At 31.7% G+C, this 14,741-nt stretch overlaps 1 protein-coding gene across 1 annotated transcript in view; it reads left to right on the forward strand.

Moving 5' to 3' along the window:
• LOC145296905 (uncharacterized) overlaps window positions 1-14,741 on the forward strand; it is a 111,396-nt gene that overhangs the window by 92,611 nt on the left and 4,044 nt on the right. The window contains exons 8-10 of the mRNA XM_080143067.1: window positions 4,605-4,717; window positions 7,278-7,420; window positions 9,136-9,239. Coding sequence (XP_079999193.1) covers window positions 4,605-4,717; window positions 7,278-7,420; window positions 9,136-9,239 — 360 coding nt within the window. The remainder of the gene's footprint in view (window positions 1-4,604; window positions 4,718-7,277; window positions 7,421-9,135; window positions 9,240-14,741) is intronic.

The raw sequence follows: 14,741 nt of genomic DNA on the forward strand, positions 1-14,741 counted from the left end.
CCTGTTAGTAATAGATAAATAATAGGACTGAATAAATTATTCGAAATTTGTTTATGGGTACCTCCTTCTTCATCCGGTTTTGGTATTTACGTCACTCTGAGTGTCTTGGTGTGAGTAACTCTTGTTATTCGTGACACATGCAGTCGTAGACCATTACTTATACATTTGAACCACATCTTTCTATGTTTACCACATTCTTTAGTGTTCAGCATACCCAAATGTGTTATGGGCCCTGTCGGTGGGGCATTAGAATACGCCGACTGCCCCCCTACAGAGGGTAAAAGTCCCTCAATGGGGGTCCTGGATATGACCTTAAACTATATCCAGTGGTGAGGCCCCAGCTTGTGGGCTTTAGGGAGTGTAGAGCCACCCTTTAATTACCATTGCTCCCAGGTCCACTCTGATCCGGAGTGGTAGTACCTGTTAGGGTCCCAACTTTGGGTTGAATAGAAACCGACTTGAAAACAACAAATATATTCTATTAAAAAAATTTTTCTTCAAAATCTTTGGATTCGGCATTAAATAACCCGAAAAGGGTTGATATGCCGTAAAACAAAAACAACCAACCAACCAACCAACCAACCAACCAAATGTGTTATGGAGTTTATAAAAGACATGACATGTTGTACATGGTTGAACCATCAGAGACGCTGAGTGTATATGGCATCTGTAATCTCATCAATACCAAATTTTGGATAAAGCACAATTGATGGTATCTTTTCTTCCAGTTACTATCTTTGTTAGTATATATATATTAGTGTTGGGACGATAAATTGGAATCCGGAATCGAAAAAATCTGATCTTTTTTAGGTTTGTTGGAATTGGTCAGAATCAAAAAGAAATTGAGCCGATACCATTTGTCTTTTTTTTTTATTTGATTTTGGTTTAAGAAACATCTTCCACTGCTTGTAGTAATAATAAAATAATAAATATTTATTGATTTAAACTTCTAGTTTCACTAAAATCTCTAGATCACCACCTCACAAGTGTGTTTTTACGTTTAAGAAAATAAATGCACATTTATGATGCGTTTTTCAGGACAAAATAACTCTTTTATAGTTAAATATTTAGAGATTTTTAAGGAATCTGAATCGGTAATTGTATCGGAATCAAGAAAAATATTGGAAATGTCCCATCACTAATATATATATATATATATATATATATATATATACAGGGTGTCCGTAAAGTTACTATACAGTCTTACAAGTTACTATACAGACACCCTGTAATATGTTAACAGTACAGTAAGATATTGTATTAAAATATTTATTTGTAACAAAATAAATAAAAAGAAATAACACCTTTATGTTTATAAAAATCTCAGAAAATACACGTGTTACATCCGAAAAAACTGTAACAATCAAGGCAAACAATTTCTATGACAAATATTCAAATTGGAGGCCTTCAGCTCCAATACATTCTCGACAACGTGACACCACACTCTGTTAGCTTGCATGGCATACTTGATTAAATAAACCTGTAAAAAAAAAAAAATATTAACTATTAATACAAATATAATACAATAAAACAATAAGACTGTATAGTAACTTTACGGACACCCTGTATATATATATATATATATATATATATATATATATATATACATATATATAAAATAAATATTTATGTCTCGGCAGTAGAGTGAAAAGCTTTTATCTTTTTTCTTTTAATTATAATAATAATATTAATAATAATTAATATTATTGGAATTTTTTCCCTTTTTTCCCTTGTACACATTTTTGTGAATTATTCCATGGATTTCTGCCTTTGGATTATTTTGGACCATCTTCCAATTACAGGATTTCCTTGGATTTTACTTGTGCAAATGGAAATTCAATTAACTTTCTTGAAGTTATATATTTGGATTTTACCGTCACTGGATTATTTATCTTCCACCAGACTATCCATTCACGTGTAATCACCTTTTTCTTCACCACATTCCCTCTGCTTCACTTTTTTGTTATCAAGTAAGATCTTTGACTTACTTGTTGTTTCATCAAATACTTTTGCATGCAAAATCCGATCCTGCATTTTGCTAATTCCTACCCTCTGATGAGAAGGAAAGTATTTCTTCAAAACTCCGTGGGTTAAGGACTATCCACTTATCAAGTGTTTCCTTTTCAGATTAAATATGTTTTTAACTCTTTTTCAAAGTGTTTTTTAACATGTTTTATTAACTGTTTGCTCGTATATATATATATATATATATATATATATATATATATATATATATATATATATATATATATATAAAGCTGAATGTCTGTGTGTGTATGTGTTTGTGTCTGGTCACGAATAGGCTCCTATATGGTTGACTATTTTAAAAAACTGATTACATATAATGATAGAAGATGTATCGAGACACAGGAATGGGTATGTTTGATCTGGCAGAACGGTGGTTCATTAAAATTATGGGGTCTGCGTTCATGCTTGGTCCACAAAGTATGGAAATAAAAAATTTAAAAATTAAAAAAAAAACCGTTTACAAGTGTTTTTGATATAGATGTACATAAGAATACTTTTATAAGTATGTTTTAACTTAAATAGGGATGATATAATAAAATTGTGGGGTCTGCGTTCGCGCCTAGCCTCCATAGAATGGAAATAGGCACAAACTTTAATAAAAACTTTTCATATCTATCTGCGTAAGTATACTTTGATAATTATGTTTCAGTTTGAAGAAATATGGTATAATAAAATTATGGGGTGTTCGCACCTGACCTCCATAGAATGTAAATATGTCACAAAGTTTAACAAGATTTTTTAATATAGATTCACAGAATATTGTGATAAGTGTTTCAGTGTGAAAAGGTATGGTATAATAAATTATGGGGTTTATCTATTTTATTTTTACTTTCATCATATTTTGCTTTGGTTTTGATACCCCCAAATTCGAAGCTATCTCTTTACAACCCTTCCTTTTCATAACCTATCATAAATCAGAGTCCATTTTCTGTAGGCTGTTTTTGAACCCAGTCAACGACGGGTACTTTTGCTAGTATATATATATATATATATATAAATAATACTTTCACAAAATCAAGACAATAAAAATAAAAAATGATAACATCATATTGTGTATTTTCATATTCGTTACAATTGTTTTGTGACTATTCGGATGATTGTAACAAATATGAAACTGCACAATATGATTCTATCATTTTATTTCTCTCTACACCCTCTTTCCAACAGAAGAAATGTTGTGAGTCTATCTCTGTGCTATCATTATTTTCATGGCAAGTGCTCGACTGAGCTTCAATCTATGATCCCTCTCCTTCAAAAAATTTGCAACAAATACTCGTCTAGCTACAACCACTGTCAATAATTTCTCTTACTCTCTATCAGTGCTTAAAACTAAACAAAAATTTCATGAGCAATTTCTTTCCTAGAACCGTCCCTCTATGGAAAACAATACTGTGGGGCTGCTTCCTAACTGACTATAACATGGTCATTTTCAAGTCTAATGTAAATAAGTTCTTGTTGAGCTATCCACTTAAATAATCTAGCCTTACTTACCATCATGTTGTCTCAGTATATCTGATACTTATTAACCCTTACCCTTAAGTGGCCATTGGGCCTTGAAAAGTGGTGACTCCCATGTTCTCCCAGAAAATCTTTATAACACTGGAGTAAATACGCAAATAAAAAGTTCAAACTGAAGAGTTATTTGCAACTCTTGATGCAACAACACAAAGAAATAAAAACAAAAGAATTTTTTCATTCCCTGATGATGGATATTTTATTATCTGAAATTAATAAGAAACATTTCAAGTTTTTAAAAAAAGGAAAATTTTCAATGATTTTTTTTTTTTTTAATAAAATATTTGCATATTATTTGGATGCGTCAGACTACTGAGTTTTATAAAAATTCAAGTCATCAATTTTTTTTTTAATAACACATTTGAGTTCAGCACCATACAAAACTGCTAAATAGACATACACAGAAAATTTTGGACAAATATGGTAAACTAGTCCCAAAAATGGAGTGTTTTTATTAGCCCTAAAAGAGTCCCTGGGGCACACTCAAGAGTTATTGCAAAGTATAGACAAACAAAATTATAGGGTGGGCCAAAATAAGGGTCGTATTTTTAAAAATTCATAAATTCATGTAAGTTTTAAGAAGTGTTTTTCGGCCAAAATTTGTTTTGTTTATTTCAAAAAAATCCCGGAAGGGTCAGTCTACACACACATAAAGTTTTGTGAGTTTAACTTTTATTTTGTGGAAGTTATTCAAATTTAAAGATAGGACCCTTATTTTGGCCCACCACAACTTTTCAGAAAGTTTTATAAAAATTCAAGTCATCAATTTTTTTTAATAAGCATAAAAGTGTCAATTTTAGCCATTTTAACCTGAAAGACACCCCCGGGGGGTGGGGTGGGGAGTTTTCCCAGAAAATCCGTTCTGTTACTTTTTTACTCATATCATGTTTAATGTTTGCAAAATTTCCAAAAATTCCAAGGCGTAGTTATTGAGAAAAGTGTGGACAGATGAACGGACAAACGGACAAGGGTGAATTTTTACCAAAAAAAAAAAAATCATCTTATTGGAAAATTTATCTAAATGATTTTTTTTCTCTCTTTTTTCTTTCTTGCCGGAACAGGTAACTGTTTTGAGTTTTTTGAGAAATGTCTTCAGCTCAGCTACAAATTTGCTGACAAATCCCAAAAGGCTACCGTCCTCATTGGTTATGGCCGTGCACAGACAAACGTTAAAGTGAGTCTCCTTTTTATTTATTTTATTTACTTATTTATTTATATATTTTTTGTAGTTTCAGCAATCATAACTTTTATTAGACAATTTTATAAAGGGAGACAACTAAGAATTTTTTTTTTGTTACCACAATACTCTTAATAAACAATTTATTTGTTTATTAGGTGCTTATATAGATTTGTGATCTTTTAAAACCACATTTCAGGTGAAAACCTTATTACGTATTTTAAAAAATTACGAAAAATGATCCCATAGAAAAATAATTACTAGTAAAAATAGATTTAACCTAACTATTGAGTTTTAGCGTATGTTTTAATATGGAAGAGTTGTGCAATCAATTCAATATGACAAACAACGGAAATAACTCTTAGCTTTAAATGTTCACCATTTTTAAATAAAAAATCTTAGAACTTATGACTGATTTTTTTGTTAAAAATACATCTAGCACAGCTACTAGATCATTTTTTTCATAATTTTTGGAATTTATATTAATTTCCCTTGGACATGTAAGTATGTCATAATGTTTTTGCCTGAAATTCATTAGTTTAAAAGATCACCAATCTACACAAGCAAGGTTTATTAAGAGTTTATACAAATAAGAAAAATGTTATATGGGAATGGGGTAAAATAAAAAAGGTTATTTGGAAATGAGGTAAGAAAATGGTTACTTCTCAGTTGTCTCCCTGCATTAAATAATCAAACAAGAATTAGGGTTTCTTTTGGGGGCCTGAAAATGTTTTGTATTTTTGTTTTATTCATAGTTATTTCTTTGTTGTTCCTTCCTTCTTTCCATTTGGTCCATTGAACTTTTTACAGTGTAACTGAGGTATAAGAGACTACTTATCCGGTTCCTACACTATTTGATATCTGGGTTTCCCTGTACGTTAACACAGGCTCTAATTTGAGACAAAAGAAAATCTCTCTTATATCCGTTTTTCTTATATTTGGGCCTCTTATATCAGAGTTACATTGTATTTCTTTTTTCTAATCAATTAACTTTCTACAAAAGTATTCTCCTGCTCTAAAAAGTATCTCATTCCTGACGTAATCCTCTACTTGTACGAGTTAAATACTGCATTTTCTTGTTTCCCATTCTGGTTCACTTCCAAAACTGCTTCAGCTAACTCAACTCTCCTCTCTGACTCCGAACTCCTGACTAAAATGACTCTCTGAATACATTGCAAATATCTTTCTTTGTGATGTCAAAGACGTGCTCCAGCCACGTGAATGTTTTCACGTGGATTTACATACATGACATCAAACATGCCTTCGGTCACACAAAGAAAATTCCTAAACTATTTTGTTTTCCATTGTCCTAACTCTGACCTCTGCTTTATCATTATTTTGTTATTTCTATGAAACAATGGACAATTCACTGAATTGCTGAGATTGCAATGTGTATTCACTTTTAAGTTTTTAATACTCGGTTCAATTCTAGCCTTTTCCTTTTAACAAATATTTTTTTTTTTCAAACTTATCTACATTGTTCCTTTAATTACTGGGATCTGTTTCCTTCAATTTGTAACAACCCTCCCTATAGTCCAGACCTTTGCTCCCTGTGACTTTTGGTTATTGCCTAAGCTCAAGGAAAACCTTAGAGGCTGTCATTATGAGACAATTGAGATAAAAGAGGATGTGACAAGAGTCATTGACACGCTCATACAAGAGGACTTCCATGGAGTCTTTCAGAAGTTGTCGGAACGGTACAACAAGTGCATTGCAGTCGGAGGAGATTACTTTGAAAGGGGGACTAGAGTTTCATGTGTGTACTATCAATAAAAGTGCCCATACGAAAAAAAGTCTGGAAACTTATTGAAGGCACTTTGTAAGTACATCATTCTATTACCAACTAGCGGGGGTACCCGGCGTTGCCCGAGTGTTTGTTTCCGGGACAGGGGGGGGGGGAGTTTTAACAAATGTTATGGTAGGTAAGTAGGAAGGATCAAACCCGGAGTCATGAGTAAAAGTAGGAAAATAAAGTGTGAAAAAAAACAAAAAAAAAACATCTGCAACGTTAACAGTTCGGCCACCAAGAAAAGTCCATTCCAGTTGTTTAGGAAAAAAAAAAAAAAAAAAAATCGACTACGGTAGGTCGGCGCGAACGTGAAAATATAATAACGCTAACCACTACGCCACAGAGCACTGCAGCTTAGTTTAGTGATTTTAAATAACTTCACATGAAAGAACTACGAAGCCAAACCGGTGTTCTCTTCTCAACTGTTCCTTGTGAACGATCCCCAAACGGTGTTAAGTGGTGGCAGGGGGAGGAGGAATTTATTAGAGAGAAAATATTTTACCACTTCCATTGATCTTAACCGATTTTGGCCGTGACTTCTCAGCAGAAAAAGTATAGAAATCTAAGATTATCGAGGAATTTGAGAAATAATAAGCCTATAACACACCTCAGATATTGTTCTGCCGTTTGTGCATATTATATTTGCATGAAATATCTTGATTTTTAATCCTATTAATGTCAAAATCATACGGGAAAAAATGAGTTCATTTTATTTATATAGAGATAACATGGTATAACCATAATACGTTTCTTTTTTCTTTTCTGCAGGGCAATTACGAATCTGGACAAGAGAAATTATGCCAAGCGATTGAAGTATTGGATGATTTGCCGTGCACTTTTGCCACGGCCCAGGCTTATCAGTCATTAGGGTTTACCTTACAGAGAAAAGGGGAAATCGAAGAAGGCATCAGGTAAGAAAAACGATCGCTCCCAACGTATGAGACGCATTTGAAAGTTAACAGGATTGATTATCGCTTCCTGACATGCTATATATATATATATATATATATATATATATATATAGTCTTTGAAGTTTTTAACCTTTAAAACTATACAAAAAACTACTTTTTATCATTCGTTAGAAAACCATCTAGTCAGTAAGTCATTTAATCACCTGCAATCACTGCATCAACTCTCTCTCGAATTTGCTACAATACCAATATTTTATTTTTCAAGGGATCATCAGTTGTTTACCATGAAACACTGTTTCGGGGATTTAAAAACAAAACAGTATATTACATCATGGCTCCCTAGCAGTGTTGATCAAACACCACCACCCTTAATCTTAGGAAGAAGACATGTTACAAACATTTGATCCAATTTCCTATTCTTAATTGCAATTACTAACCTTATATATATATATATATATATATATATATATATATATATATATATATATATATATATATATTTAAAATGCAATTTACAGATATTGCCACTGCTTGGAAACATGCCAGCAAAATAGATTGCAAAAACGTTCTTATATATTTTAAATATTTTACATTTTGAATACTTTCTGAAGAGGACGCTTCACAGAATGTTTGAAACGCGTTAAAAATTATTCCAATGATTTAAAAAACATTATTACAATGATCTAAATTTTTTGTTTTTTTTAATTAAAAAGAAAAATACAGAATAATAAAATAATTTAAAAAAATACCAATTGTTGGTAACCTCACTCATTTAAATATACATCTTTCTCTTGTTGGAATCTCTCAACCCATTTTATATATATATGGGCATGACTCAGAAGCTAAGGAATAGGGATAGAGAGTTGTATGTTTGGTTTCAATTCTAGTTAATGACACCCAAGTCATATACATATTTTTTTTTAGTTTTGAACATACTACCATATATGAGGTTCAATATATTAATCGATAGAAAATTGTCTCTATAATAATAAATACGTAATCTTCATGAATTAAAATATCATACTTAAGCGTATTTTATGACTGGACAATGCTGGATGACCTGCTAGTTTTTAAATAAAATTCATCATAAGTAATTTTAAACTTTTTTTTCTTAAAAAATAGCTTGATATATGCTCGAATCAGAAAACTAAGTATCCCCCATATTGGCGCTTCTACAGAATTGGGACAAGATTTTGTAGTTGATAAATGGAGTTTTCAGATAAAAACAATGGTTTCAACTGATTTTTTTTTCAATTCCAATAAGTTACAATGGTAGCTTTCAAATTATGCAGTCGAAATTACCTGAATATTACTGAATTATTAAACAAAACAACTTTAATAGTGTTAACAGGCGAAAAATTGCTGCCATCTTGTTTAAATGAAAATGGAAAATTACCTCTGTTTTGAATTTTCCTGTGTTTTACGATAGTTTTCTTCAAATTCTATTTTTTATTTTCTTTAATAATTTTGTACCTTATCGATTTTCGTAATTTTTGGATAAAAATATGAGGAATACATAGATACCATTGTTTTCATGTGAAATTCAGTATTACGATTTCCAAAATTTCGTCCCAATAGTGTAGAAGCGCCCCCATATCTGTTACCTTGACATGATCTAATGTGTTGAAATATGAACTGCTAAACTTTCTGAACAAGGTGATAATAATAATTTGTTTAATTTATTTAATGTTTTTTTTTTGTTTTTTCTTTTGCAGTTACCTCGAACAAGCTCTAACAATTGAGACAAAACTGGATATGCCCAACAGTCGTTTGACTTTGTCAACACTCAGCAGTTTAGGAATTGTCAACGTTTTCATTGGTAAATATGGAATTAATTTTATTCCTAAACTTTGAATGAAGGTGAAAAAATAAAGGTTCAATATAGTATCTTATGGATTTTGAATTCTAATTTGCAATGCGGATGGGAAAATATACTGTTTCTGAAAGGGGCTTATAAGAAAATGGATTACATAGATTGGTATTAGGCATTCCAGTTAAGCCAGAAATTGTTTCAATTGTTTTCTGGCAGCATAATGACTACAGATGGCAAAAAACGTTAATCCTGAAAAACGAATTTAAGTGTTAGTCATTCTCCAAAATAGTTAAAAATCGATTTTGGCTGGCTTAGAGCAACTTTTTATTTTATTTAAATTTTTTAAAATGAATTATTGATTTGATGCTAAATTTTCAGATTATTGTAAAAAAAAAAAAAAAAAAAAAAAAAAAAAAAAAAATCAAAGAAATGTAATTATTTTAAAAAATGTATTTTTAAAGCTTCATTGCACTATTCAAGTGATTTTTTTTTTCTTTAGAGATAAAAAAATTTGTCTGGGTAATAGTCCGTTGGGATGTCAAATGAACAGTATTTAAGCCTCAAATGCAAGAACACGGCTCACGTAACGATGTTATAAGAAATAGAATAGCACTATTTTTAAAATCTCGTTATGAAATGAATATTAAAATTTGAAATTTAAAGCCCAAACAATTTTTATATCTCAAAGAGGAAACAGAAAAGAAAAAAATAATTAACAAGAAATCGCTTGAAAAAGCCTTGACTGAGGAAAAAACTTGCTTCATATTTTTAAAAGTAAATAAATATTTCCTTTGAAGGAGAAAAAAAAAAAGCACATTGTTCTGGTTTTTTCAAATTTCAAATTTTAATATCTATTTCATAACGATATTAAAAAAAAAAGTGCCATCCTATTTCGTAGAATTAAATTTTTGTTCTTTTATTATTTACTAGCGAGGGTACCCGGCGGTGCCCGGGTGTTTGGAGGTGTGTATGTAGGAGGGGGGGGACCCTGTTTTAATATTATAAAAAAACACGATGTTAAAAGAAATTGGAAAAGCCAAAACAAAGCAAAACAGTGAACAAGGGTAAAAAAAAAAAAGGAAAAAAAAAGGAAAAAAAAAAAAAAAAAGGAAAAAAAAAGAAAAAAAAAAGGAAAAAAAAAGGTGTAAAAGAGAAAAAAAGTTTAGGTAGGAAGACAGGCTCGAACCCAAAACATCGAGGCTAAGGTGGGAAAAAAATGCCCGACACATTACCTCTACGCCAAAGAGACATACAATTGAGAACGGATAAAATTAAACCTTTAAAAACACGTGCAGGTGGTTTAAACTAATGTCAATGTTTTCTAGGCGTCATGACGTCATTGTCGTAGTAGCATGAGGAGAGAAAATGAAGGAACGATTTTTTCGGTACCCTCCTTGTAGAAAAGGGCCCAGTTTAGGGTGAAGGAATTAATGTTTTGGGCCAATTTTTCAATATTTGTCGGGCGAAGATTCGAGCTTTAAAATGATACCTATTTGCCGAAAATCCGTGGCCTGTGTTGAAGGTTTTTGTGAGACATACAAACACACATACATACACACATACATTTTCGCTTTTATATATATAGATTTATTTATTACTAGCAGGGGGTACCCGGCGATGCCCGGGTGTCTTGAGGTAAATCAAAACTCCGGGGGGGGGGGGGTTAAATAAAAAATAAATGTTTTGATAGGTGAGTATGAGAATCGAACCTGTACCCTTGAGTTGGAAATCAATGTGTGAAAAAAAAACCGTGCTACGTTAAAAAGAGGTGTGCGCAATAAAAGTTAACTCTGCTGCTTCCATTTGACCTAATTAAGAAGGTCAAATAGAAGTCACACAGCGTTTGGGTTTGTTTACCCAAATTTAACTGTTTCTTCCCCCAACAGATGTTGGGGAGGGGTGTCTGATCAAAGCTGATTGCTTCTGGACGTTTTTCCCCCGAGCGCAGTGCCGAAAAGACGCCGTTTGAGTTTAGTTTCATTTTATTTATACTAAAAAACCCAATCAACACGCGAGAAGCCAAAATAGCAATAATTTTGTAAAAATCAACGTAAATAAATCTATACGCTACGCGGTTTCCTAATTCCTAGATATTATTATATAGGACCTATATACACAGTTTTAAGCGATAGTAACGACCCCGGGAGCGTGTGCGAGAAAAGCCTTTTGAAGACATACACAAAATTATCACACACATTTTGCCTTTTATATATATAGAAGATTATTATTTTAATTAAAAAAACAATCGTTCTTTCAATCTAAGCAGTAAGAGCACATTTTTATGACTGAATCCTCTAAATAAATTATTTATTGAAATTTTGGTGGCTTAATAACATTTTATTGGACCAGATAATGCCAGGCAAACCCAAATACCTCTGCTAATCTCTATTTATGTAAAGTTATTTATGTGTTTGTATTTATATTTTTGTAATCACTTCTAAGCTAATTAATCGATGACTATGTATTTTAGAACACAGCTCTTAGTCATAAAGGTTGATAATCTGGATTAAATTTCGTTTTACTTTTATGCAAAGGAGATTAGAACCATTTTGTTAAAATTGTGATTTTTTTTTTGTGAAATTTTAACAATAAGTATCAATTCATAAGGGAATTGATGAATTTTCAAAATTTCAGTTTTTTTTATTTTAAAGAGGTTTTAGGTACTATGATATGAGAAAAATTTGATCCAATTTGAAATTCAAATATTTCAGATTTGCATTAAATTTGATCCATATTTATTAGATGTCAATTACACAAGATTCCCTGAATTTCAATTTCTTTTTAAACTCCCTTAAGCTTAAGCCTTAAATTTATTTTGTTGTAAAGAATGAAAATCATCTAATGAATTTTGATCAGAATTGGAATAAGGATTCTAAACATAAGATTTACTATCTTTATATTTTGATTTAATTTTTTTTAAGGTGACATTAAAGTGATGCAAAACTGTTCTGTATGTTTGATTTTGAAAAGGAGAGAGTTTCTCCAGAAATATCAAAATATTTTTTTTACTATTCTGGATTCTATCAATAGTAAATGAAAGATATACTAAAAAATAAATAGATAATTTAAAAAAAAAATTATTTTTTTAAATTAGATATAGATTTTACTCGTCCTAGGACAGGTATTTTTCTAGTTCTATATAAAATAAACTTCCCATTGTGGAACACATCACAGAATGGTGGGGATCTGCTGATGTAGTTTCATGTGAAGGCAAACATATAAAAGAAAAAAAAATCTTTTTATGCAAATACTTTTATTTTTACTCATGCTCACCTCGAACAAGGCAATTGCCACTTGGAACGTAAAGGGCTACTATTTTGGATTGTGTCTACAGGGAACTATGTAAGGAGATGAGCAAGATGTTGGTTAACATTACATTTAAACTTCTGCATGTCAGTACAGTCAGAGAAGGAGGAAGTAGCTAAGGAATTCCAAAATCTAGCAGTCTGTGAGAAGAAGCTAATAGAGTATGACTTTCCCTGCATCTAGGGAGATCTACAGTGAAGGGGTGGAATTTTGTTGCTAAACAGATTTTTCAGGGGTATGTATGTCGAGGGGGTGGGAATTCAAGTGCAACGAGTTCATCAGAGAAGGGATCAAGCAAATGTTGACAACATCCGAAATAAAAATTGTGCCATCGAACTACGACTAAATTTTTGTTTTTTTACTTTTTGCCCCCCCCCCAAACAATGCATATTGCTAGTTGGAGATAAGGGCTGTCATTTAGGATCATGTTTACAGAGGCTCCATGTAGGAATTTCAGCAGCAAGATATCTGTTCACATTACATTCAAATTTCTGCATATTGGTACAATGAAGGAAGCAAGAAAAAGGGAGGGAATTCCAAAGTCCGGCAGTTTACAGGAATAAACTATTAAAGTAAAAAACTTTCCGGCATCTAGAGCACTTTTTAATGAAGGGGTAGGATTTGTGTTACTGATGCCATATTTGTTAGTTTGATTGCATAAATGAAAGAGCAGAAATTTTATGTTTGGACAATCATTTTGAATAAACGGATCCGTTTTGTCTTATTTTTTCAATTTACATGATTTTTAGAATATGGCATCTTTGTCCTGTGACAAGTGCGTACATCATAAAGATAGTTCTGTATTTTTTTTTTTTTTTTTTTTTTGATAAAGTCGATTCGTAAATAATAATAAAAAAAAAAATCTTCACGGAAACAAACTTTTATTCGCTCAATTTTAGTTGGAAAAGAAATGAGCGCATTTTGATTTTGATAGAATGCAATAAATTTCTGAGATTTAAAAAAAAAAACAAAAAAAACAAAAAAACTCCTCAAATGTTTTTTTAAAGTTTCACAGAGCTCAAAGGCTGGTCAGTGACCGCAAAAACCAACTAAATAAACAATCACATAACAAAATCAGCACATTTAATTTAATAACAATGTCTGTAGTGTCACAAAAGTGAGTGAACCCAATCCTGGGTCCCCTGTCAGAATAAATATGATGTTGATGATGCCTTATTTATTATTTTGATTGCATAATGCATGCAAAATGCAAAATGACGTCACTATATAGCTTCATTGTAGGGGATCACGATTACCGCCGGTCGGGAAATTTGAACCCGGCCACGAAGCCGTCTCTGACTCCATTAGCAAGGAACAAACCCACATGGCCAACTTGAAACATGAGAAATATCATTGAAATTTTAACATTTATTTTTTTAAATGTCTTAACATCCGGCCATAGTGATTTAATGATTATATTGATCTAATGATTATAACATCTTGATCTACACATGTGAGCTTAAGTGACCGACTTTCGTTTCAACTGTAAAGTGCTCAACAATAAGAACAGAGTTCTTAAAGGGGCTGACATAATTATTACTATAATAATTTTTTTCTAATACCTATAGACACTAGTGTTTGATCCTTTTGGGAATCATCAGTGCGTATATATATTACTGAGACATGAGGGGTTACTGTGATTAGGAGTCAGATTTAAAGTGGTAATCCTAAGTGAATATATTTACATTTCTGCATGTTAGTAATATTAGAGAACAGGGAAGGAATTCCAAAGAGAAGCAGTCCGAGGAAAGAACCTATCAGAATAAAAAGGTTTTCAGCATTTGTGCTTGGTTGGTTGATTGTTTTTGTTTTATGGCATATCAACCCCTTTCAGGTCATTTAATGCCGAATCTAATTATTTTGAGGAACGATTTTTAATGGAGTATATTTTTTTTTTTTTTAAGTCAGATTCTATTTAACCCATAGTTGGGACCATAACAGGTACTACCACTCCGGGTCAGAGTGGACCTAGGAGCAATGGCAATTAAAGGGTGGCTTCACACTCCCCAAGGACCGCAAGCTGGGGCCTCACCATTGGATATAGTTTTAGGTCATATCCAGGACCGTTGTATAAAGGGTTCTTTTTAAATTTTTTTATAAAGGCCAATTTTTTTAAGATATGAGAGTATGGTGTGGAGATTGTTTTTATCAAATAACTCTTTAATATTGTTTTCTTTGTAGAATCGATTTCTTACTGTAACA

This window comes from Euprymna scolopes, chromosome 17, assembly GCF_053919585.1.
Source record: "Euprymna scolopes isolate OS-2025 chromosome 17, ASM5391958v1, whole genome shotgun sequence".
NCBI classification, from domain to species: domain Eukaryota; kingdom Metazoa; phylum Mollusca; class Cephalopoda; order Sepiida; family Sepiolidae; genus Euprymna; species Euprymna scolopes.